The sequence below is a fragment of the Diceros bicornis genome, chromosome 8 (genome assembly GCF_020826845.1).
Source record: "Diceros bicornis minor isolate mBicDic1 chromosome 8, mDicBic1.mat.cur, whole genome shotgun sequence".
In the NCBI taxonomy this organism is placed as follows: domain Eukaryota; kingdom Metazoa; phylum Chordata; class Mammalia; order Perissodactyla; family Rhinocerotidae; genus Diceros; species Diceros bicornis.
The window spans coordinates 83891222-83918074 of NC_080747.1; the positions used below are offsets into that span (position 1 = coordinate 83891222).

Below are 26853 nucleotides of genomic sequence, written 5' to 3' on the forward strand. Positions count from 1 at the left end.
ACGCGCAACCACACACCACACGCGCAACCACACGCGTGCAACCCTTCAATTCCTCAGTGGTAAAGTGATGTTATTTCTAAGTCAATCCATAATCAACACAGTAAAATTTCTCCTTCCCTTTCATGTATTGGTGAAAAGTTATCAGACAAATGAATTTCCTTATCTCCCCATAATCTTAAACGATAGGTGACACATTCCCTGCCTCTTCAAACTCTCTTTATATGGGTTTAGTTTATGTGTTTTAGTATATTTTGTCATTCTTTAGATTTCGATAGATTTCCACAGATCATGACTAAAATACGAGGCTCAAAATTAAATATAAAAATAATGGCATATCATGGGACCGGCCGGGTGGTGCAGCAGTTAACTTTGCACGCTCTGCTGTGGTGGCCCGGGGTTCACAGGTTCACAGGATCCCGGGCCGCACCGACGCACCGCTTGTCAGGCCATGCTGTGGCAGTGTCCCTTATAAAGTAGAGGAAGATGGGCACAGATGTTAGCCCAGGGCCAGTCTTCCTCAGCAAAAAGAGGAGGATTGGGATCGCATGTTAGCTCAGGGCTGATCTTCCTCACAAAAAAAAATAATAATGGCATATCAAAATACATGTGATATAATGGTATTACTTGTCACATCAGATAATACTTGGATGCTGACAATATTATTTGTTCACTTTTTAAAACATCAGACAAAACTATTCAATAAACTGCATTCTTGTGGATCTAGTCTCGGCAATCTTACAGTCTTTTGAAATGCACACTGCACACTAAACAGTGGCTCACGAACTACAGTCTCTGGGTTGAGATGCCAATGTCACCATTTACCAATTGTGTGACCTTGGGCAAGTTACTCCCTCTGGGACTCAGTTTCTTCATCTGTAAAATGGGGATAGTAACAGTACCTATCTCTTGGAGCTGTTCTGAATATTAAATAAACTACTACATGAAGACTAGGTTGTAATAGTACTCGATACACATAACCACTTCACAAGTGTTGCCTATTATTCTCACTTTCTAAAAACAAAGTTTAGTGTAGTAAAAAACACCAAGCAATTTTGGAATATAAATAGCCCACTAAAAATAATAGTATACATGCATGCTTTGGAATAAATACTGGATATGTATTTTTAAGAAATGGATTCAGAAAAACTTAAACCATTGAATGGTAAGAAAAAAGTTCAACTACTGAAATAACCTACTAATATTTGCTTATAAAAGGCCTAGCCTCAGAAAACCCCAGCAGTGATTAAATTATTCCTTTTAAATAAGTTTACAGCATACTTCAGAAAAGGAACTTCAGGTATTAAATTTTTTTCAAAAAGTAATGATTTTCCCATGATAGAAAATACAGAGAAATGTGTATTCTTCCTTGAATAATGAAATATTTTTGCAAGAAATCATGGAAGTGGTAAGCAAATAGGCTTTATTAAGAACATGCTTAGATTCAGGTTAGATCAATCGATAAGAGGCAGGCATCAGGCTTACCTAACCAATCTTAAAACAAACCATTAATCTCGGAGCCTTAGGACAATTATTAGGCTTATTAAAATTATATTTTTAGGACTGTGTATATACATTGCACTACAATAACTGCTGTTTGTACATCCAGTACATAGTACTAACATAAAGATACGCAGTAGATACCAAGAACAGAAATATGAAAGATGTCTCTCATCCACAGAGTCATTAAAGTATTTATTTATAGCTAAAGAGGCAAGAGGTTAAGATTTGGTAGGTTTCTTGAAGTTAGGGTCTAAAATCTTATGCTTGAGTCTAACTTAGTCAGCATTCTCTGACTGTTTTCAGTATGAACATAAAATTCACTACAAATTCAAGAGAAGTCTGACAGTCCCAAGTTCTGCCAACTCTGCATCACCACTTGCATGTAACTTTGGAATCTAATTTAAAAGCTAGTGATATGTGATAAAGATGATGTGGTGTGTATATATATATATATTCCATTGTGATATACACACCACAATGGAATATATACTACTCAGCCACAAAAAAAAAAAAAATGAAATCTTGCCATTTGCAACAACACAGATGGACCTTGAGGGTGTTATGCTAAAGAAATAAGTCAGATGGAGAAAGTGTATGATTTCACTTATATGTAGAAGATTAAAAAACAACAACAAGCAAACACACAGACGCAGAGAATAGACTGGTGGTTATCAGAGGGCAATGGGCAGGGCGGGCGGAAGGGGTAAAGGGGCACATGTGTATGGTGAAGGATGGCAATAAGACTTTAGGTGGTGAACACGATGTAATCTACACAGAAGTTGAAATATAATGATGTACACCTGAAATTTATATAACGTCATAAACCAATGTTACCTCAAAAATTAAATAAAAATTATTAAAAAGTTAAAAATTTTTTTTAAAAAGCTAGTGATATGCTATTTAAAATGTGACTAAGGTTATATTCTGACTATTGATTTTTAGCTGTTTGGCATGCCTCCAAGGAAAGGCTACAAATTAGCAGAGGTGCCCCAGCTAAGGTTCACTCACGCTCATAAGCATCTGTTTAGTGTTCATTAATTTCCACAAATTTCTAGACCAGCTACAAGTTGTATGAACTAGTCTTACTCAAGAGTACACAAAAATCATTAAATCAGGAAATGGTATTCTACCTTATGGAAACTACTAAGAATTTACACTCACAACACTTGCAGTATATTAAAAACAAATCCAGAAGTAACCTATCCCAAATTGTGATTAAAAGACTTTACATTTGAGGTTAGGTATTAGCATTAGGGAAGCACTCTCTGTAAGCTACCCAAAACTGCTACCCTGAAATGTAATCAATTAAAACTAAATTGTTCACTCACATATTATATTGATATTAAAAGAGTATAGGTACTAAAGGAAGATATTTTAAAAACAGATCAGCACAGCCATAGAATAGCTTCAATGGCATATAAAAAAAAAAAGACGTACTATTTCAACGTGTTTCCTACAGCGGAGCGGGCTCAGATTTCAGGTGCTTGGTCAGGGTTAAATATACTTGTGGTAGAAAAAGGACAGCGCCTCAGGCTACAAGAGCTTGACCAAACACGACACAATCACAACTATTCCTTCATCTACTCGAGTTCAACATGCAACACTCTCACCTGTAATCAGGCTGCCATTACTCTGTAGACAGGCCAGCCTACCGGACCTGGACATAACGACTGACCCCAGAAGAGTGGGCATGTGATGGAGTCGGAATCTTGAGAGAGATCAGATGGATTTTGACAGATCCTGAGTCAGGCCCATTCTGAGATCTCTAGGGAAAAGATCCTGTAAGTCTAGATTTGCTCCAACACAGAAAGCACCCGCGTGACTGCAAAGCCAGCTAAGAGCAAACCATCACAGAGGGCTGAAGAGGAGAGTCCTGCTGTGTGCTTGCAGCAAATCCATCCCTTGGACTTCCAGTCACATGACAAGCTATTTTTGATGGGATTTCTGTTATCTGCTCTCAAAAGACTTTTCCAACACAGGAGACATGACTGTGCTTCTGTGTCCATCAGTGTGACCTGTGTGCTCCAAAGCTGTGATTCAGTTTTCTCACCTGTGTGTCACAATGATGATGCTTATAAACAGCCTCCGGGACAGCAGGACTACAGAGAGAAAGCTGTCCATACGTGTTTATTTGTTATGCATTTTTAACTCTGAAATAAAAAGTAGAAACACAGGTCCTCTGGTACAACTCCCTGAGTTACGTTTTTTTAAACACAGAGTTGAGAAACCACATACGTTTATTTGAGAAAACAAACACAAGAGCATTTCAGAGTAAATCAGTGCTGGGTGTTACCTTGGCATGCATTATTACATCACTAAGGCAAGGAAAAGCAATACTTAACCTAAAGGCTTAAAAATATCAGCAGGGACCAAAAAGTTCATCGTGGGAATGAAAGGCATTCCACCTTCACTGTTGACAGGACAATTTTTTTTTAATTTTCTTTCTCTAAATCTTCTTCCCAAAAAAGGTAACTATACAAGGACCAAGGAGCAGGATTCATCTGTTGTTGTCATCTGGCATGAAATGAGGGAACCCTTCCAAGGATACCAAGTACCAGTGAACAACCCCCAAGATGGGAATAACAAGACAAAAATAAAGCCAGCAGCTTAGGACCAAGGCTGCACAAAGCCCCACAGGTGAGAGCAAGAAAATGTAATCATACGCAGGAAACAATAGAAAACCAGAGAGTCAAACAGCAGAGGTCAAGTGCTCAGAGAAAGGTGTTGTCAGCAGCAGTACTCTGTGAAGAAAGGGGGAAAACAGGCCACCCAGAACGGCAGCTGTTGCAACAGAGGATGTCTCAACTGTCACGACCATGTACAGTCATTTCCCTGCATAAGGGGGCCCTTTCCTCCAGCCCTGATGAGGAATAAAAGTCCTGGCTTCGTTTGTCCTTTAATACTTCTGACTCAGAACCCTTGTCAAACGAGCTCTTTTGAATACATTTTGACTTTCAGGTTAAATGTTAAATAAACAATAGTCACTCTCTTCACATAGTGACTTTTTCTATGCCAACAAAAACACGCCTAATCTTGCCCATAAAAAGATACCACGGTCTATTCCAAAATGCATGCAATCGCTGTGATAAAGAAGTAATACATTTTGTTGACATCACAACTTGGAAGAGAGATATAAAAATGGATGTAAAAATATTTTATTGTAGAAAAATATTCAGTGTTGCTATTACATTATTTTTTCTACACTTGACATATATATGTATATATGTGCATAAAATGTATTAATGAGAAAAGTATCAAAAATAAGTAAAAATAGAATGTGCATTTCTCATGAGAGCATTAAAACCTTCCCATTTCAGGCACAATTTCACCATCTGTGAAATACAGGCACTGGGCTAAAATGTCATCTTTCGGTCCCCGGAAGCATCCCTATTTGATGATTCCAATATTCGGTGCCTCCAGGCCTACCGTGCTTGCCTCCTCATCTGTCAGCCACATTTCCTCTATGTCTAAAGCCATTCCTCAAATGAAACCAAACTAAAAAATGCTACTAATCTAATGAATAGCTTTAAAATTACTCAAGAGTGCTACTACAGGGCTTTGGGGAAAGCAATAATTTTAAAGACTAACATTTGAATTTCTTCAGTGCCTCTCATTCAAGGAACATAAAGTACTTCCACAAACTCAGGTTAACTGTGCCCATGTGGTAGTGTTACTCATCCCACTTCAGTCAAGGCTGGACTGACAAACCCATTTACCCAAAGGGACGAGGAATAAATGGAGTCAGAATCTCTGTCTAAACATCTCGTGTCCCTGCTCTAACCAGGGACCCAAATTTCCCTGAACAAAAATCCTTTTTTAACCTAAAGAATCTCTCAAATAGTAAAACCATTAGGTTGAGTCTGTGTGTTCATATATAAGCCACCTTTTCTCTCTGAGGTAGGGAATATTTAATAACAGTAATACTATCAGCAAATACCTACCTAGCACTTAGTGTATGCCAGGCATTCTTCTAAGTGCTTTACACACAGATTAATTCATTGAATTGCCACAACTCTACAGGTAGGTGCTATTATTACCCTGTTTTACAGAGTTAAAAAAAAAAACAAAAACAGAACAACTGAGGCACCTGATTAACTTGCCCCCCCACCCCACCCCCGCAGTCACACAGCAAAGCCAGGATTCAAGGCAAGGAGCTGGGCTGCAGAGCCCACGCGCCAACCACTCCACCATATGCAACTCAGGGGCTGGGCCACGGCTATCCATTTCTCTCCACTGTTCCATTCCCTTCCTCTACTCTGTTCACATGGCTGCGCTGACTAAGCACTCAGTAACTGCAGCTGAGTGAACAGAATATATGCCTGGAATTGAACTCACTGACTTCAAGGAAAACAAATGTCCACGTACACATAGAAAAACAAACTAAGAACAAAATTAAAATACTTAGACTCCTATTCAGTGCAATCTCATGAATGTATTTAACGACTCCTAATCCAGTTTTTATCCGTCTGGTATTCCATATCTCCCTGCCTCCCTCTGTATAAATCCTTCTTCACCTGAAGGAAAAAATGAAACAAAAAAATAGGCAATGAATTTTGGCGGCATTTTTATTCCCTAGTGCCAAGGAAGAGTAAGAACAATGAGGAAGTCCAGTCTGCATAAAAGGGAATTACTGTCTAGAGTTCTCAATGAATTACCATCACCAAAAAGATTGTGTAAGCCCAGAATTTCTTTCATCTTCCATTCTCATTTATATTGATAGCATCATTTTCAATACAGGATTTACAAGTTCAGGGGTAAGTAGCTGAAACAGAATGGAAAGATACTCTAGTCCTATTAAACCAGTACATTTTACAGCCTGGCTGAACTTAAGAATCACCTGGGAGACTTAAAAAAAAAACCGATGCCAGGTCTAGAGAGTCGAATTTAATTGCTCAGGGCTAGGCGCTGGTAGCTGTGAACATTTTCCAGGTGACTGGAATGTGCAGCCATGCTTGGGAGGCACTGTTGAAGTGCTACCCAGGGCTTCTCAAGCTTGAACATGCACCAAGATCGCCTGAGGAGCTTATTTAAAATGCAGATTCTGACTCAAAAGGTCTGGGGTATGGCCTGAGATTCTGTAGTTCTAACATGCTCCCAGGCAATGCCAATGCTGCTGGTCTATGGGCTACACTTTTGAGCAGCAGCCTTATATCCCTCCATTAACACATTATTATAACTAGTATTAAAGGTAAGAAGAGTGGAAAAGATATTACAATTTAAGGCAATGTAGAATATTTCACTTTTATGTAAACAGATACTTATTTTTAAAAAGAAACTTGAACCCCCAAGAAATGATTATAGAACACAGGGTTATTGTGAACTAAAAGAGTTAAGATGCACGACGCACGAGGGTGTGTTATAGCCCAGAATCAGTACTCAAGAAGTATTAGCTATTTCATTACTATTCCATTAATAAATGAGTAGTAAATTATGACCACCCAGGTCAAGAAAACTGAATGTGGATACTGTATATATAACTTGTTTTCTAGAAAAATATGACCTCTACTGGTTTACAGTCTTCATATTATGTTCTCCTATAATACATTCTCTCCTATACTTAGAGCGTTTGGTATAGAGAGAAAATGTTTGCCCCAGAGTCTAAATTTGCACATTTGATAACATGATGTCTGGGATCTGCTTTATAATACTTCAGCAAAGAAAAAAGGAATAGATACAGCAAATGTAGTGAAACCTGACTATCTTGATGATTAACCTGTGGGATAGGTACATGGGGGTTAATTGTCCTCTTCACTCAGCTTCTATGTATGTTTGAAATTTTTCAAAATAATTTTTAAAAGCTCAGTTTTTGAATCTCAGCTTGACCACCAGTTAGCTCTGTGATTACAAATTATTTAATTTCTCTTATCCACAGACTACTCTTCAGTAGAACAAGTTTTCATATTAACCACCTCAAAAGGATTACCGTAGGGATTAAAGGAAACAGCATTTACAAAAATAACTCACACCAAACAGGTCACATCATAAATTTAATTTTAATCCAAATGGGTCCAATTTAAAAGAAGCAAAAAGAATGGTCAAGTGTTTCTAAAACAGAAACAGGTGGGTCTGTGAAGACTGAAGATGGTGTGCCCTCATCCTGCCATTTCAGCCCTTTCTATTGCCTTTCTTAACATTCCAGACCAGATTGCCCCAGAAACAGCAACAAGTAGCGTATAATGAATTCTCTAGAAAGCCACATCCTGAGATAAATGCACAAAAGGTTTCTTGCATGACAACACAAAACAACTAAGGGTGACCTACAGACAAACACCACTACCAGCTGATATACTATTGCCTGGACTACAGGTAACAGCTTCTCTTCCCACTCGCTCCCCTCACTATGAACCTCTCTGAACAGTAGCTGGGGACAGCAGTTCAGAAAAAAGTAATGTCTTGGATACACGCCACATAACCAAAAGCAAAATATCACTTCTGGTGCTATCTCTTCAAAGGACAGAAGTTCAAATAAGAACAGATGGTACCTTTATTATCTGTAACATAACAATAACATAATTATATAAACATTTAAAAATATATGTTATTAGAGACAATTCCATCATTCCAGAAATAAATCACTCACAAAGCCTCATAGTTGGAAACCTTGCACAGAAGGAAAGTGCACAATTTCATAATACACAGTTTAGCATAAGAGTGAAAGGGAAAAATTACCAAAACTAGTGGATGTACAGAAAAAAAGAAAATGTGCATAAATTGTTAAGAATATGTAGGAGCAATGGCACACTGCATCTCACTTATGTCTGTTCTAACTGAAGTCTAATCAAATGTTGTGACTGAATGGGACTCCAAGGGCATACATCTGTTCCATTAGAAAAAATTCTAAAACCTAGAATGTACTACAAATATGCCAGCCTCCCTCATTAGTTCAAGAAAGAGCAAAAACAGTGAAGTGACTTCAGAAGCTGTATTTATTAGGGGAATTCTTGAAAGACACACTCTCCATGCTAATCTTTTGCTTTACAATTTCACTCTTAGGACACAAGTTATGGCCACATTTTAGAAATGGTGTCCGAGCACGTCTCCCACGTATTTCTCATAAGTTCACACATGGCACAAATAGAATACTTAGTCACTGGTTATTGCACTTAGATATTCCTATCTGAATACACACTTACCTGATATTTTTTCCTATACTAATAACATGCAAATTATCTATGTGTGCAATAGTAAACACGAGGCATAATCATATCTCAGTATCAATTTCCTTAAAAGGTAAAGCTTATTTCAGGCAAGGTCTGGATCAAGGATTAAAATAAACACAAACAGGAGCAAAGTTGCAATGTATATTTTGTCTTTTCAGGCCATGAAATACTTTACATTTGTATACATATACATAAATTAACAAAACAGGAACTGTCAAGAAAACACCCTAGTTGTACTCCTATTTAAGAATTAAAGTTATTCAAACTTTTTCTTCTGTGTCAGTGAACACCTTTAAACAACCACCAAAAAAACATCATATTTGAAGTCCAAGGTTCACAAAAATGTTACAAGGGGAAAAAAAGAAAGGAAAAGGAAACACGAACCCAAGCTGATTCCAGCAGAGAAGAGTTTCATGCACAGAGGTATTAACCACGAAGAAAGGAAAGCCCGAGCCCCGAGGATGAAAGTGGGGTCCCAGAACGTACCGACTTGGGGCTCAGGCTGAGGGCCAGCCCCGCTCCACCGGAGCCTCTGACTCACAACTCCTGCACCCCCAGGGCCTCCCCAAGTCGGGTAGACCAGGTTCAGCGGGACCAGAAGTGTGTTGAGCAATCATGTAAACAAAGAAATAAATTTCTCTAATCACCTGCCCACAAGAAGTATTAAAATTCTGAATCTGAATCATCACCCTTTTCTTTTAGATAATCAGAACGTCAGTTTAAAAGTGCAACTAGGCTGGTCCTAAACATTCGTCTTAGCACGGCATAGTTACAAGCAGTAAGTGAAAAATTCTGATCTCAAAACAATTCGCATTTGCATCTAAAATGTTACGATGAAACCACATAACTCCGTCCTCAAAATGTTTCATGTGACGTCTCCTTGAAGTGGCTTTCACTTTAGCTATGTGTGGCTTCCTTTATTTGCTTTAGTGACAAAAATATGAAAATGAATATAAAAAAGCAGTCTCTAAAACAAAGGCCAACAGTACACACAAGAGCCAGCACTAGGATTTTTTTTTCAGTTTTCACCTAGAGGAAAAATTCAAGGTCCAACAAAAATACCTTCTTTATGTAACTCATAGTTAGCACTTCTTTTTCGTTTTAGATTAGTTTTCAAGCGCTGCTACGTGAGGTCAGCAACGCCCAGCAGCGCCTAGCTCCCAGCCAGTCTCCCTGCTTGTGAGCCTCAGCTACAGACTTCTAAAAAGGAAGCACAAACACTTGCCCCAAAAAGTGCTAGATTTTACTCCCACAGAAAAGTCCAAGGATGTTCCACTAAAATGTTGTCCAGCAGCAACAATATTTCTGATAAAAACAAATCCCTAATAAACTCTACTTTTTTTTTTTTTTTAAAGATTTTATTTATTTATTTTTGCCCCCAAAGCCCCAGTAGGTAGTTGTATGTCATAGTTGCACATCCTTCTAGTTGCTGTACGTGGGACACGGCCTCAGCATGGCCGGAGAAGCGGTGCGTCGGTGCGCGCCCGGGATCTGAACCCGGGCCACCAGCAGCGGAGCGCGCGCACTTAACCGCTAAGCCACGGGGCCGGCCCAACTTTTTTTTTTTTGGCAAAGATCAGGCACACGCGTGGTGATAGACTGTAATTAGTCTTTGGGTGGTGAACATGATGTAATCTACACAGAAATCGAAATATAATGATGTACACAAGTCCACTTCCTATCAATCCATTGATACTACCTAAGGATTTGGCCTGGCGTGCACGTCAACTTAGTGTTAGGTGGTGACAGTCCAGCATCTGGAGTCCAAATGTCTGTTCCACCACCCACACGCTGTGTGACCTCGGACAGTGGATGACCCTCCCCAGCCTCAGAGTTGCTGGAAGGATAAAATCAGGTGATACGTGCGCAGGACACAGACATTAATGTTACTAACATTTTTAGAACAGAAAGCTCAAAAAAAATATCAAGGCACTTTATTATATATTTAGTTAGTTTGAGCAAGATCCTATGGAGAAGTAAAGCAGCTGACAAGTTAACGAAGTATTCTCTTTAAATGTAATCGTGAAATAATGCATTACAAAACATAAGCCAGTAATATAAAATACCAACTCTCTAATCATTATCCCTGGAAAATTCATTTCTTCCACTCCCTGAAATGAAAAAAGATTAAAATAAATCTCAGGGTAGGCAAAGGCACTGAAGATTTTTAGAAAATGTATCATTCCCAAGTAGAGCTATAGGAAAATACACCAATCAGGTAAGGAAAAGATCAAGGACAATTACTCAAGCACCTCCCTTTTTTCCTACAGAGGCCACAGCTTCTTATTAACACAGGTGGGATTTTTTCCCATGTTACAGATGCAGAACCTAAACTAAAGGTTTGTGAACTCACTCATCCAAATTGACTGGCTCTAAAAATTCATTTGGTTGCCAGGCTCAGGTAAAGGCCTGTGCAGATCTACTAAGGACATACATTGGGGCAAATAAATAAAGGGAAGAGGTAAAAGAATCTAGAGATTTAAAATAAAAGATCTAAAAAACTAGGACCAGATGACAGCGTAAGCAAGATTAAATCAAACTGAGGTGTTACTTTAAATTTGTGCTTCGAATTATATAAAATAATTACAAAATCCAGAGTGAAAGAGACCTGGCTTACGGTTTTACATGAAAATACCTACAGAGGGGGATGAGGAGGTCAGATATTCCAAGAGTCAAGGGTACTATAAAAAGAATTCAACTTGGGCTACATTAATAAAAAGCATGATACTGGAGGGGGAAAAAAAGGAAGCACTAATATCATTAAGTTTTTGTGATGAATAGGTATCTTTTCCATCAATTTTGTTTGCTGCGGGGGGCATGATTAGTTAGTTATGTGCCAGGCATCATGCTAAGCACTGGGGAGATGAAGTGGATAAGGCCTTGCCCTGGATGATTTCACAGTTAAAGAGAAAATGTACTGTACTTATTTGTGATACACTGTATGTACAAAGTATAAGAAGTAGCGCAGACAGCTATACCTGAGGGGCTCAGCGTTTTACCCAGAAGAGAGACACAATAATGAGCTGGAGTGTTCCATGCAGAGGTAAAGCAAATACAAAGCCTGCAAGGTATCGTTGGGATTTTTAAGAAGTTCAGTTTAGTTCAATCAACTTTATATAGACCAAACACAGATAAGCATTCAGAATACACATATGAATAAAAAATGTTCTCCCTGTTCTCAAGAACTTACATCATAATAAATTGGAGAGACTTAAAACAAATTCAGTACAATGTGACATACACTATATTATAAATATTTTCAAAATTCATGCAGTAAGGGTCAAATTCCATAACATCTGAAGAGTTCCTACAAATCAGTAAGAAAAAAATCAACCACCAGACATGGGATTAGTATAATCAGATGTTCATTTTAAAATGATCACTCTAGTGACAATGTGGGAAAATTCATGTATAAGAGAGGACAAGTTTGAAAACAAAGAGACTAATGTTGGGAGGCTACTGCAGCACTAGATGAAGAATTTAAAAGACCTGAACTGAATGACAGGTTTAATTAACTGATGGATGGAGGTAACATCACCCAGTAGGAAACACAGGAGAAAAGCACCTCACTTTATTTTCACCATACCCATCAACAGCAACTGCTGTAAATAGGGTTTCAGAGAAAGCTCCAGAGAAAAGACGAGGTTGCAAACACAGGTGTGTTAGTCAGCCTATAAGCAGTAGTCAATCCTATGAGCGTAAGGAGATGAAACTGCCTGGAAGAATTTGTAAGGGGATAAAGGAACATCAAGACGTAGGATTCAGTCAAGAGGAGGTGGCAAACAAGTCAGAGAAAGAGGAAATCCATGCAAGACAGTGAGAACAACGTTTCAAGAAGAAAGAGATGGCCCCTCATGTCAAATATCACAGAAGCCAGCAACTAGACAGCTGCTGGTGACCTTTGCCAAACTGTCTCACAGGAATGGCAGAGGCTCCCAAACTACAGTGATTTAACAGTGAGTAGAAGGTGAGGAAGTGTATATATTAATCCAGGTTACTTCCAGAAGCAGAAAGCTTTGCTTTCAAAGGAGCTGTCCAACAATTAAAAAACAATACCTAACCTGTATCGAGGACTCTTTTTGAGCAGGCAGTAGGCCAGGCATTTCACATACAATTCGTCTTATGGCTACAACAACCTTGCAAAATTAGTATTATCATTTCCACTTTTCAGTAAGACAAAATGGGTTCCGGGTGCTTACATGACTTCCCCATGCACACACAGCAGGCACACAGAGAAAGCAGGATTTAAGTGCAGGTTTTGTCAAACTGCAAACCACTGTTCCTTCACACTCGGATGCTGCCTCCCTATCACTGGAAACACTTGGAGGAGTCGCAGGGAGGCTTATTAACCATTTAACAGGAAGGTCTTTTTTTTTTTGGAAGACAGTTGAACTAGTTGACTTTTAAAGCTTCTCCCACGTTCAATAGCCCAGGATTCTATCTCATACACCCTGCTGGCAGGTGAGCTACAATAGCTACAGAATTCCAGGTATCACTGGTATCACACCTTTTGCAGCACCTTTTATGACATCTTCATTTAAAAATAAGCCCACATCCTAACAATGTGCCTATATATACTATACACAGAGAAAATTAATAGTGGTTCCATTTATTTTTGCCAAAAAAATGAAAAACAGTCTATGAAAACAGTTAACCACTCCCTTTTCTGTACTCCACAGCATGCTGCATCTTCTGCTATTAAAATAATTACAACTTATATTGCGATTTGCTTTCGCACCCCCAATGCTGGACAGTAACCTTCGGAGATTGCCTACTTTATTTTAAGCCTCTAGAACACAGCCCAGAGCCAGGCAAGCAGACGGCACTAAACTCTGACGCACGCATGGACAGGATGGAAGGATGGATGGGTAGATGGATGGTTTGGTAAGTGAAGGAAAGAGTATTTTTTCAACAGCCATTTTACACTCAATAATGGATTATTTAATCTATTTACCAACTGGGATATTACAATTATATCACGCTTGAGGGGAGCAGTATGGAAATTGAGTGATACTTACAAGAGGCACGGGATATGGATTTAAAAAGAGACACGAAACTTCACTCTCAAAAAGGCTCCTGAAATACAGGATTTTTCCTGGATTCAATATCACCTGAAGGTAAAAAAGTTTAGTCGATTCACCATTTTTTAAAGATCAGTTACTTTTGAAACTTCTTTCAAAGAAGGCCAATCTTATCCTAAATAAATAACTAATGATGGAATTTTAGGCACGGCCCCTGGGAGACGTCTGAGGCCAGAAAACTTCATGGCATACTTTGAAATCTCCCCAGAGGTGCCAATCTGTATGTCTCAAGATCCAGTCAATCCACAGATCTGGCTGGCAAAGGCGTATTCCCTACTCAGAGGCCTCTGCCTTTTTTTCTATCAAGATGCACATGACATGACATTCACTTGCACAAAACACTAGTGTGAGTGAATCCAGACTCGAATAGACTATCCCCAAAAATGTTCAGCGAAATAAAGCAAACACTGCCACAGATTACAAGAACGTATAGTTCCCACTGCAATGAAAGGCCTGTGGGTCAGATGGAGAAGACCGCAAGCTCTGCCAGACACCCACCACGAAAGCTCAACTCCACCCCATCCTCTCCCGCGTGAGAACACGCATCAGAACGCACGCGCAAGCAACATTTGACGGTTGAACTTGAATCCACCCTAGCTTACACACAGATATTTTAAAATAAGTCATTTGCAAACTTCTGTAGGTTGTTATCAGTAGCTATTAATACTGCACAGCTGAGTGTAACACAGAACCGTGTTGTGACACCATAGCTGGAAGTCACTGGCTTCTTTTAGGCCTCAGTGAAACTCAAGCTAGTTATCCAATTGCAATATGCAACTCGCTGGGTTAGCCACATTCAATGGCCTTACGAGCTGTTCATCAGCCTTCAAAGACTAGGTGTCAGAAGTAAGAGCAGGCAGAGGGCAGGCTGGGCTCTGGTCAAGTGCGGTGCCTTCTGAGCTGCCTTCCTGGTGGGATCTGAAAAGTGAACAAGGGACGTGGCCTGTCCTCAATGAGCCCCGTACCTCCACCATGGTGTCATGCTATTATGCTGTCTTTATTACTTGCCTGTACTACCACTAAAAGCAAGCAAAATGAAAGCAACGCCTCTAGAAAGTCACTTAAAATGTATCTGTTATCCAGGTTTTCTGGAAAGCTCCCCCTTATAGAGCAGATTACATATTTCACACCTTAGAACTGCAGGCGGACTGGGAGAAGATACAATTAAAGGGAATTTCATTAGGAGGGGCATGAGGAGCAAGCTTCATGACGGTGACAGTCCTCATCCAGCCAAGTGACATCACGGGAGAGATGCTGGACTGGGCCTGCCAGTGAAGGACCTGCTTTCCAGGAAGTTTAAAGGTTAGCATCAGGACACAGGATGGCAAGCACAGTACTGATGCAACCAAGCCCAAGGTGCTGGAGGTTCCATGGGGGCAGGTGAGCCAGAGTGAACCTGCGCTCACTTCTCCATCTTCAAGAGACCCTAACAACCTGAAATGGTTTTAAAGGAAGGCTACTGGGATGGGGAAGGACCCATAAAACCACGACATGTGGGGAACAGCTAGAAGACTTAAGAACATGAAAGCAGTTTTTACTACTATGGAATCTCTCATGGAAGACACACAAGGCTCATTTTATGGAACTCCATAGCGCAATGCTAGAACAAAGGATGTGAACATTGAGGTCAAACATAAGGAAACATTCTGGCAAGCAGAAATGGCCAGGACAGAGCAGGAGGTCTTAGGAAACAGGGAGCTCCTCCTCACGAGATGTGTTCACACAGCAGTGGGATTGCCACCCATCAAGGAGGCTGGACAGGGCGTTCACAGTGGGTATGGCCTGAGCTAGACTTCTGATGCACCCTCCAATTCTAAGGGTCTGATTTGGTTTTTTGCTCAGCCTCAGACATGAGCAACGGTAACAGATGAAAGGTTACCCACATCTCCCAGGCCCTCTCCCCAGGACATCATCAGAGGACTGGCTCTGGGCCACATGGCCACACTTCCAAGGTTTCTTCCAACTTCAAATTACGTAATTTTAGATTTAGATCACATTTATAACCCAAATAAATGAGAATCACTTCTTCTCTCCATTCAAAACATCCCCATAATCCATGCCCATGTTAAATGTCCTTGACTGGTTAAAAAAAAAAAAAAAACCACCAAATCCATGATGCTTCCAACCAGCATTTTCTCTCCTTCAGTTGATAGTGGTGAACACCTGAGTGTGATCCACTGCAGAAAGAGACTTTGCAATACTTGAAATCTATAGTTAAATCACCAGTCAACCTCTTCTTATTCAGACTGAATCATCTCTCAGATCCTGTCACAATTTTAAGTCCTTTAATCACTCAGGGGGGAACTTTTTCTTTAACATACTCCAAATTTTCCACATCTGTTTCTGGAAATGCATGTGGAATGAGACAGAGTACTCAAGTAGAATTCTGACCAGAGGTAAGGGCAACAGAGAGATTCCCTCCGAGCTGCTGAAGGCAAACTGGCAGAAGTTGACAATGATGAGATTTTTTTGTAGGAAACTACAGTTTCCCTAAACTCCTCTGAAAGAAAAGTATTTCTACACTAGCAGGACAGATTAAATCCTGGCCCATAAACCAGAGCTTGGAAAGCCCCGGCCGGCCTCCTTTAATGGTGGCCATACAACCAAGTCTGGGATAGTGCAGGTCCAGTGGTCCCCTGTAAGAACCGGGCTGAGAGCAGGTGCCTCGCTATACTGGCCCCCCACCTCGTTGAAGTGGATCCCAGGGCTAAGTCTTCCTAAAAACATTCACCACGAAGACATGCCATCAAGAGAGCTGACTCACAAGCAGCCTGTACTCATGTGATTGGCCTGAAGATCTCTGATCTGGGCCTGCAGTATGTTTTACATCTCTGTTTTGATTCCTAAATGTATTACCTTTATTCATTTGCATTTGTGCATTTCTCTAAGTAAGCAATGTAACTGTGATGTCAAATCCGGGCCTCCCAGATGCTTGTCACAACAGCTGTCTCCCAACCTGGTACCATCACCAGTCCTCCTGAGGAAAAAACCACCACCCACCTTTGAGAAAATCGACCTGTATGCCCTTTGACTGACACAGAGCCACTGAAAACCAAGCATCCCCTGGGTAAGGAAGCCACTCCTCCAGTTATGCTTCTGCAGGCCGGCTACTGGGCAAAAAGCATATGATCCCAATTAATGACACAGAGCATTTCAAAAACTCATGTGAAAAAACCCTTCTACAGGACTGGCACCTACAAATCAAGACATTCATCAGATGTTTGTGGGGTGCCCATGATCTAAGATCCACAAAACTTGAAAAAGAACTCTATCATTTAGAAATTTAAATTCCTCTTATCCTCTTATCCTTTATCTGTTATTTCATGCATTTAACAACCATGTATCAAATGCCTATTCCATAGTAGAAACTGTGCTAGGGCTAAAGACAAAAGGTAAATGGAACCAGGCCCCCTTCTCCTGGACTCTCCACTTCCCGGGGAGGAGAGGCAGACAGGTAAAGAAATTGTCACAGAACATGCTGTATTCAAGGTGTCCTCTGTAAGAAGAAAGAGGCTGAGTCCCTTTACTCCAGCTGGAGATATCAGGAGATGTGGATCCCAGGGGAGGTGACATTTGAACAGAAGCTTGAATGATGAGAATTAAATGATAAGATCTGTTATCACGCAAGTAATCAGACCCACACAGAGAAAGTATACGCATACTTTATTAGCACTGAATATGCAAAACAGACCAAAAATGCCAGTTTAATAATAAAAAAATTTTTAATTCCTTTGTAAAAAGCAAAAAAAATAACTCAAATTTGAAGTCCTGACTCAGGTTCTGTCATTTTAAGAGAATGTACTGTGCTTTTAATGTAATTTGATAAAATGGCATAGCCTACAAGATGCTTAAAAACAAATGTCAATGGATGGCTTAAAGCCCACTTAGGAGAATATAAGGAGTCAGCACAGTTGGTGCCACTTAACTTCTCACAGCCCGTGTATCTTCCCACTGGATAGCATCCAATGACATTTTGGGGGCCAGCGAAGGGCAGGAGGTTACATTGGAGAAGGCTACATTTCTGGATTACAAAAGCATTACAGAAAATGATAAATTGAGATGTAAACAAAGGAAGAGGGTTTTGTTTGGTTTGGTTTTGTTTTCATGAAATTTGCCAGGTCATTTTCTCTTCAAGTCCCAGTCTGGACAATAATTAAAATATATAAATCACCCAACAAAGCAAACACTGAATGATTAACATATCTTTTCTCATTTGTCAAAAACTGACCAGCCTAAGTGGAAATACAACAAAAACTGAAAGAAAGCTTTCAAGTTCAAGCTAATATGCTAAGTTGAAAAGGATTTAGCCTTTTAAACTCAGGTGGCATAAAGCCAGTCCAAATGACCAAACAACAGAACTGCTCTCAATCTAATTGTGTCACCTTATTAATGCCTCCTTCTCATACTCCATTCTCTGATATGGCTGGAGAAGAAAGCATTCCAATTAACCAGTCACCATACAGACCCATTTACAAAGAATCAGAACTTAACATAATGCACTCAAAATAAATATAACTTGTTTCCATTTATTGTTTCAGGAGTCACCTGAGAATTGCAACGCCCAAATTATTCAACAAGAATCTATTCACTGCATAATAATCAAGGCATTAAGCTAGGCACCATTGACTCAACGACCATATTTTTCAAACTAAAACTGTGAATACACATATTAACAAATAATTTTATGTAACTTCCAAGTATATGCAGCAACCTGGGAGACATAGTTTAAACAGTGACATACTAGAATTTCCAAAACATTCCAATGCTACACAAAGACAACCAAACATTTTAAGTCAGAAGTAGTAGCTCCTCTCAAAAAAAGAAAAACTGGAGCTATACAGTCACTGTAGAAAGAGACTCTTTAAGTCTTAGAATCTTAGAGCTGATGGGAATTTTTTTAAAATTTAGCTCCATATAAATAAAACTCTTTGAACATCAACCATTATTCTTCTGGTGTCATCACCACAGAAAGTGCCTGAGGCTGACAGACAATGTAAGGTGCTGTAGACATAAACCTCTGACATCTCCTTGTTTGCTTTGCTCTTCTGCAGACACGTGCAGAATTTCCAGCTGCAAGGGATAGAAGTTCATAGAAGTCAGACAGACCATCTTTTAAAAGAGTTGTAATATACTTTACTGTGAGGCAAAAGCATGGATTAGGGGAAGCGAAAAACCAAAAACGGGCCGGCCCGGTGGCGGAGCAGTTAAGTTCGCACGCTTCGGCGGCCCGGGGTTCACAGGTTCAGATCCCAGGCGTGGACCTATGCACCGCTTATCAAGCCGTGCCTGTGGAGGCATCCCACATATAAAGTAGAGGAAGATGGGCACAGATGTTAGCCCAGGGCCAATCTTCCTCAGCAAAAAGAGGAGCATTGGCAACAGATTTTAGCTCAGGGCTAAGCTTCCACACCAAAAATAAAAAAAAAAAAAAAGAGAGAGAGAAAGAAAGCAAAGAAAAACAAAATTCTATTCCTCTCTAGGATGGTCTCAAAAAGGAATAAATCTAATTCCAAAAACAAAGCATTTTAATAACTGATTACTGCTTCCTCAGTCAGGGTTTGTATTTTTTAAACATCTAAGGCTTCAGCTACCTGAGTGTACATTTACGAAATGGATGTGAGATCCCAGCAACAGGTCTAGGTCCACAAGCTGACAGTCCCTCTTATTTAAGCCACCATTCAGAACACCTAACCATGGAGGAATATGAAATTTTTTATTTTACTTCTTACATGAAATATAATTGATGGCTTATCAATGAAGACGGCCTTATGAATACAGAAGATGGAAATATTACAAAATAAAATCGGTTAAAAATGCTGAAAATGTTCAGACTACTGAAGACTCAGTTTACAGACCACAATCTTGTTTCAGTGCCTACATCATTCCCACCTGATGACTGTATTTTAGAAAAGGAATGGAACACCTAAGAAGCACTAGCTGATATTTTCTCTTGAGCTTTCTCCACAAATTCAAAAAATCCTCAAACCAGAGCAACAGTATAAGCTATTATCTGTAGTTCAGACAAAGAGACCTACCATAACACCTTTCAAAATACAAGTAAATAAAACTTAGCAGGAGAGTATGCTATTTCTATTTCTCTATCTATATTTACATGAATAGAAAACAATGTTTAACAGTTTTCTTTTGGTAAACCTCACGCCAAGATCAAACCAGATTACAACATTTATCATGAGAATTTATATTTCTGCTAAATACAGAGATATAAAAGCTTCTCCTAACAAAACTGTTTTATATAGCTAGTAATTCAGTAAAGCAAAATTCGAAACAAAATGTGATACCTTAAATATATCAAAAGAAGTGACAGTTTCAAACAGATTTTCAAGAGAAGAGCATCTCTGCTAAAGGAAAGATTTTGCTTACACTTGGCTGCATTCTAGTCCCACCCGTGACTGATCATTCTAACTACTGCCTCCTTTTCTTCATCTATAAAATGAGTGTCACCATAAGCCACTGTTGTGGACACAAAGTATTCATCGATTTCAAGATTAATGGTTCTGACTATTCGAGTAACCCTGAAAATACATTAACATGTTGTCACTTGTGATTCTATGTCAGCAGTGACTGAATTGCCATTCCCAAGCGACAGGACCAAGTGGAACGACTCCGGCTCTCAAATCCCATTTGATGATCCTCTGGTTCTCACAAGTGAGTAGTGAGTACAATGATTACCCTTTCATGTATGGGGAAAGTAGCGTGTGACATTACGATATATAACAGTGGAATTATAGCAAGTTGGAATTCAAAATCTCACTATATCTCTCTTGAATATCAAGAGAATGTTACACCAGAAAGTTACTGAAAAAACTGACAAAATGGTCTTTTAGTATTTATCAAAGTTCCATATTATGAATCATCATCATTCTTTCTAGTTCTGGAAGTATGCAATAGTTTCACAAAACTTTCAAAATGGTAATTTAACTTTATTTGCTAAAAGAAGAGAATGTCTAGAAAAATGCTGTTTTCCAATAAGGTCACTCTAAACGGATTCTTTATTTAGTTTCATAATTAGTTTCAACTTTACACATGGCTGACACAAAAAAGATAAGGAAAACATAAGAGGTCAATTATAAAAGGTATAAATGCACAGTTTATCAAAGTCATATTTCATATCTCTAAAATTACAATAAAAACAGGTCATAAAGAAACAAATAGATTTAAAAAGGCATATTTTTAAACTAATATAAACAAACGTTAGAGTAAACCTCTAACTAGATTCTAAGGTGTTACTTTTTTCACATTTTAACTATGTGTCTTCAAATAGATTACTCATTTAAAGTAGAGGTTCTTCCCCACAGTTCCCCCAAAACTATTACTTTTTAAATGTTAATTCTTCTAATTGATGGCATTTTAGAATCACTGGAATTTCTCTGAATCCCAGTCTTAATTGTTGCCTTAAGCCTTAAGTTTACAGAATGTTTTGAAAACAATGCACTTGTGTTACATTTACTTTATAGTAGAAATCCTGAAAGGAAATATTAGTAAACAGATCAATCTAATTTGTAATTACAGCGTTAATTCGCATGCTGTTCACTAAGTCCTGAAAAGAATTTGTTCTCTCAAGTATACTGACCATGCTCCAATCGTCCTGTGCATAGTACTAAAAACCAGATTAGCAGACCCCTTTCTCCACATCCAGCGCTGACATAAACTTCAGCATCAACAATGACGTTTAATCATTGTAAGTTTCAATTAATGACACTGAATTAACAAGGTTTTACTATACTCAAATGGAAAACCAGATACATGGAATAACTCAACTGATGGTAACAAGTCAGTAAAATAAATTCACAATGAGCTCTTCTTGACACACCACAAAGAAAAGGCATTATTTACTACACCATTTCAAGATCCAAACACCACTCTTATTACTGATGTAACATATTTTTGTTTTTTGTTTTTTGTTTTTTTTTATTGATGTTTTAATGGTTTCTAACATTGTGAAATTTTGGGTTGTACATTTTTCTTTGTCCATCACCACATATATGACTCCCTTCACCCCTTGTGCCCACCCCCACCCCCCACCCCCACCCCCACCCCCACTGCCCTGGTAACCACAATCCAGTTTTCTCTGTCCATGTGTTGGTTTATATTCCACATATGAGTGAGATCATGCAGTGTTTGTCTTTCTCTTTCTGGCTTATTTCACTTAACATATATTTTTGTTTCTTTTTAAGTAGTGTTACCAGTCTCATTAAGCTAGAAACACTGGTGGCTTGAATCCTTATTTACTTAATATTTTACTTAGCTACCACCTTCTCGCTTACATGTTCTTAGATATCCTTCCTGAATTTCCCTACATGTAGTTTGTCTACACAAACAGTATATAAATTGACAATACACAGGAAGACAGCTCCTTTTTTGCAGTCCCTGCAGCCAAAAGCAACCTGACACAAAGCACTCGAGTTCCCCACCTAGAGTTTTTGAGAAATTCCCAGGAATTTATCCCTCTAAACAACCTGCCATGGTATCTAGAATTTCTACCATTAACATCAGCTTGCGTTAAGGTGAAACGCCCATTACAAAATATTTGGAGACGGGAACACAGGGAAGGGCAAGAGACGTAAGGAAGCAAGGCACTCATCACACAGTTCGATTTCCTCCAAGTATTTCACTGTCATGTAGCAAAATCCCATGGCCAGGAGGGAAGGCTAGGGCCAGACGAGGAGTTAAAGGCAGGGAGAAATGAAGAGAGGCCGAAGTTTGGACCGAGGCCTGTGGAGCACCTCTGCAGAGAAAAACCAGACTATGGGGTGCACTGAGGGGAGGGGAATAGTTATTTTTCCATTGACGGCCCTAGGTCTTTTGTGTTACAGTTATGCAAGACTGCTTTAAAAGAAAATGTAAATGGATCAAATTATTCTGATTTCCAACAAATGGCATTACCAAGACATTTTCTCTGACTTTTTATGCTTTCTATTGTTTTTATCCAAGAACAGTGAAAAAGAAACAGCACCAATTTTGCTAAATAAAGTAACTTTTTTCTGAGGTAAACTAAATGAATGCTTTTCATCTCCAATGCTGTCATTCCCTTTCATTTTTAAGGTTTAGATAACTGATTAGGGTCTCTGAACATACTCTAGAAGAAACTGCAAGCCTGAAAAATTACATAATTAGTTGAGAGACTTAAACTCAACCTACCTTTCTAAAGCTGCATTCTGGAAGCACAAACCAAGAAAGCCATCACATCATCATATTACTACAAACAAAACCACAAGCACAGCTTTATTTGTAAAGAGCAATTATTAGACAACAAAGGCCAGATCACACTAATGACAATGACTGTAAACAAACACCATGGCCTGCCATGGTAATGACCATCCAAATACTTCTCATTTCTGTACGTAAGCAAATACTACCTGTACTTTGTAAAAGGAGAGAAAGCTTAAAAAGCACAAAAATCTCCTGAAGGATACCTTTTCCTGCACTAAAGAACGAGTCAATTTCAGACCAGTGAAAGGAAGTTCTAACAAAATTTAGAGTAAAGTCATGTTTTCGTGAACTATGTCTTGTCTAATTCCTGTAAAAATGAAAAATCATTTGTTAATCTCTTTTCCATTCACCATACATATACTTTCTACTCGTGTGTCTGCATATCCAAGGGGAAGTGCTATTTCACAGAAGACTGACCATCAAAACAGATTATCACCTCAAATAACTAACCGTAAAAATCATACATATGACAAAATGTTGAATCCAATGTTTGGTAAAGCCTTGTAAGCCAACAACACGAAGTCTGTAAGAAAGCATACCAGAAACAGCAAGTGTGTCCACCTTAAAATGAGAACTCATCAACAAACCTTGTTTCCATAAACAAAATTCACATTTAAAATTTCACATCAAGATCCCTATCAAAACAAATACAAAATTTATTTTTCCTATTTTGAGTATATTACCCACATTTGCAATTCAGTTCTGCAAAAACTAACGTAAACCAAATTTTTGGAATTATGGGTGGGTATGCGTACTTATAATGAAAAATCATTTACAGTAATATATATAATACAGCATTGGAAGAAAGCAAGACAAAGCAGCCATGGGATGGTTGAATGGGCTCCTGCACTTTAACTGGTAAAGACACCAAGCCAGAATGTATGAACAATTATTTTTACATTCTTCACTTGATAACAATTTTACATTTACCTTAAGAATCCACACTTTGTAATTTAAAACAGGAAACATAACCTTATGTGCACACATATGAGTGATTACTGCTGTCATTTGAATTGTAAGCTTTACATTAGTTGTTTTGAAAATAGGTGATCTTAACATACAGACAGGGGTTACACCTAACCATCACACATTAGATAGATATTTGTTATTCTCTGATACTTCAGCAGTCTTAATTTTTGAAAATGTCAACAGAAGCCCTTAATGCAAAACATAGTTTTTCTGAATGACTCTGAATTCACTGTTTACATGAGGATCCATGCCTGCAGAAAGAATAGTTGTGCATCTGTAGTCCTATTTTGAGTCATTTTTGCAGAGATATTTCTTCCTTATTTTCATGGATCTATGAATACTGCACTGAAGCAGGAATGATTCTAATACAACCAAAACAAAAGAAGATATTTTATTCTTTCTTACAAAAGAGAACACAATTTCCCCCATCATCACGAACACACACAAGACACACACACACACGCATTACTTTAAAAACTGAGCAGACCTGACTGGAACCGATGAACAGTTCTGAGCCCCAGAAGAAGATTCCTGGTCTTTAGGCTGCGGGGTTACTTCACCTAAGTGCTCATGGTGCAAATGACTTTATTGCCTTGCACTCTACTTGCAATCTCTGGCCACATCAGATACTATCTCTGTTCTACATACAATAAACACATACACACACTCTCTCTCTCCCTCTACACCAGCCAGCGCTGTTTCCAATTTCAGAGGCCCGCTCCGCACCTAGCCCATGTCCATCCCTGCTTTGCTCCGCGTCCTGACCCCAGGAATGAGGGACGCTACTTAATCCTGGCTGATCTGCTCTGTTGTCTCATCCTTCCAGGATTCGTAGGATGCTTCCTCCCCCACCCAACAGGGAAGACGAGACGACTGCGGAGTCCCCCGTGCAAGGGAGCAGGAGACCACTGCCTGTCCCCTTCCTCACCCCAGGCCCCCGGCTTCTCTTCGCCAGAAATCCCAGAGCCATCTCTGCCAAGGGTATGTGATCCGGGGCAGGGGAGAAGAGCCAGTATTAGGAATCAAACAGCCCGTTAACGAGGGGGTGCCGGAGGCCCGGAGGAGGCGAGGCTACCGCCGGGAGGCGTGCTCCAGCCGGGACCATTCAAGAGCGTGACAGGCCGGCGGGGGAGGCGGCGGGGGGAACTGCCTCCCGCGTCGGTCTCAGGCCTGCGGGGGAATCCCGGGGCGGGGGCGGCGGGCCCCGGGAGGCTCCCCGCCCCGCGCGCCCCCTCGCCGCCCCGGCCCCGCGCCCCAGGGAGCGCCCGGCTCCCCCACGCTCTCCCGCCCTCTCGCGAGTCCTGTGCAGGCCCTTCCAGGGCAGGGCGAGGCGGAGGGGGCGCCGCCGAGGGAACTGCTGCAATGGGGCGCCGAGAGAACCGTGCCCGAGCGAGGCAGTCGGTGGAAAGCCACGGCCACATAAAAATGCCACATTAATTTTTTTTCAGCCATAAATCACCCCTCCCTCTGCAAAAGAAAACCATAAACCCGATCCCATGCAAGGCTGCGAGCAGCCACCCACTTCCTATTTCTGTCACAGCAGCTACACCCTGCCAGCAACCACCCCCCGGGCGCCCCCTCCCGCCACCGCCACCCCCGCCGCCGCCTGCCCGCGGCTCAGCCATTTGCCAACTGACGCCCCCGTCAATAAAAATGCCCCAAGTGGGCAGGGTGGGAGGCGTGGGGGAAGGGGTTTCAGGGTTGCACAATATCCTAGAAGGTCGGCGGCTGGAGCAGGAGAACCCGGGCGGGGGAGGGGCAGCGAGCCGCCCAGGAGCCTGCGGCACCCGGTGCACCCGGCGGCCGCGGCGCGCCGCTTACCTTTCACCACCCTGTCGGTCGTCGACAACTTGGGATCAATTGCCTTGGGCTCGGACATCTCCAGCCGCCGGGGGACAGCGACGCGCTGCTCGTCCGTCCGACTGCACACCCCGACCGGACCGGCGGGACACTCAACGCCGCCGCCGCCGCGCTGCACGCCGCTCGGCCGGAGCTCCGCGCTCTGAGCTGGCTTCAAAGTTGCTGCCTCTCCGCGCGTCCCCGCGCCGCCGCCGCCTCACTCCTCCTCCGCCGCCAGCCCCGCCGACTCCGCTCCGGGCTGCGCGTGTGTGCTGGTTATTTATTTATTTTCTGAGCACGCCTCTCGGTTCTTCTTTTATTCTTGGGGGAAGGGGGATGGGGAGGAGAAGCGCACACCGAGCACCCACCCTGGCACGGAGACCGGGCACCGCGGAATGGAGCCCCACGCGCGCACACTGCCGGGATTAAAGCCGATCACATGGGGAGGGCCGGGGGCGAGGGAGGAGAGGCAGGGCCGCGATGTCAGTGCCACCAGCCGCGCCTCGGCGTCCCCGGCGGCGGAAAGGCGGCCGCCGCTGCTGCTGCCGCTGCTTCCCCACACCCAGCGCCGCTGTCCGCGCCGCCGGAGACGTCCCGCGCCGCGCTCGCCGCGCTCCCCTCTGCCTCCCGCGCTCCTGCACTCACAGGCACCGCCGCGGAGCTCGGCAGACAGTCCCGGCGCAGCCTGCCCTCCGCCGCCGCCGCCACCGCCGCCGCCGCCTCGCCCGCCTCCGCCTCCTCCCCTTCCTCCCGCCGGCCCCCGCCTCCCGCGCCCGGGCCCCTGCCTCCTCCCCGCGGAGCCCACCCGCTCCCGCCCCACGTCGGAGCGGCGGGCGCTGGTTGGCTGGCGCGCGCGTCACTCACTGCCTCCCGCGCGCCCCGCCCCTCCTCCTGGCCGCCCCGCCCCCGCTGTTTTCTCCGAGGCCAGGCCGGCGGGCCTGCGCCTCCGCCGCCCGGTCCCCGCTCAGGTGCTCGTGTGGCTGCGAGGCCGGGATTAGGGGAGCAGCGTGGGCAGGGGGTCGCGGCTGGGAGGAGAGGGGCTCCACCCCAGCCCGCTGGGCTGCCGCCCCTGC

General features: G+C 41.6%; 1 protein-coding gene across 2 annotated transcripts in view; it reads right to left on the reverse strand.

Annotated features, from left to right (window-relative positions):
• PPP3CA (protein phosphatase 3 catalytic subunit alpha) overlaps positions 1-26377 on the reverse strand; it is a 318491-nt gene extending 292114 nt beyond the window's left edge. Inside the window, exon 1 of one of the 2 annotated variants that reach the window (XM_058547578.1) lies at positions 25763-26370. In XM_058547578.1, the coding sequence (XP_058403561.1) occupies positions 25763-25820 (58 nt within the window). In that variant the 5' untranslated portion in view covers positions 25821-26370. Of the gene's footprint in view, positions 1-25762 lie in introns of both variants that reach the window. The other variant, XM_058547579.1, reaches the window with a different exon arrangement.
• Positions 26378-26853: the final 476 nt, after the last annotated feature.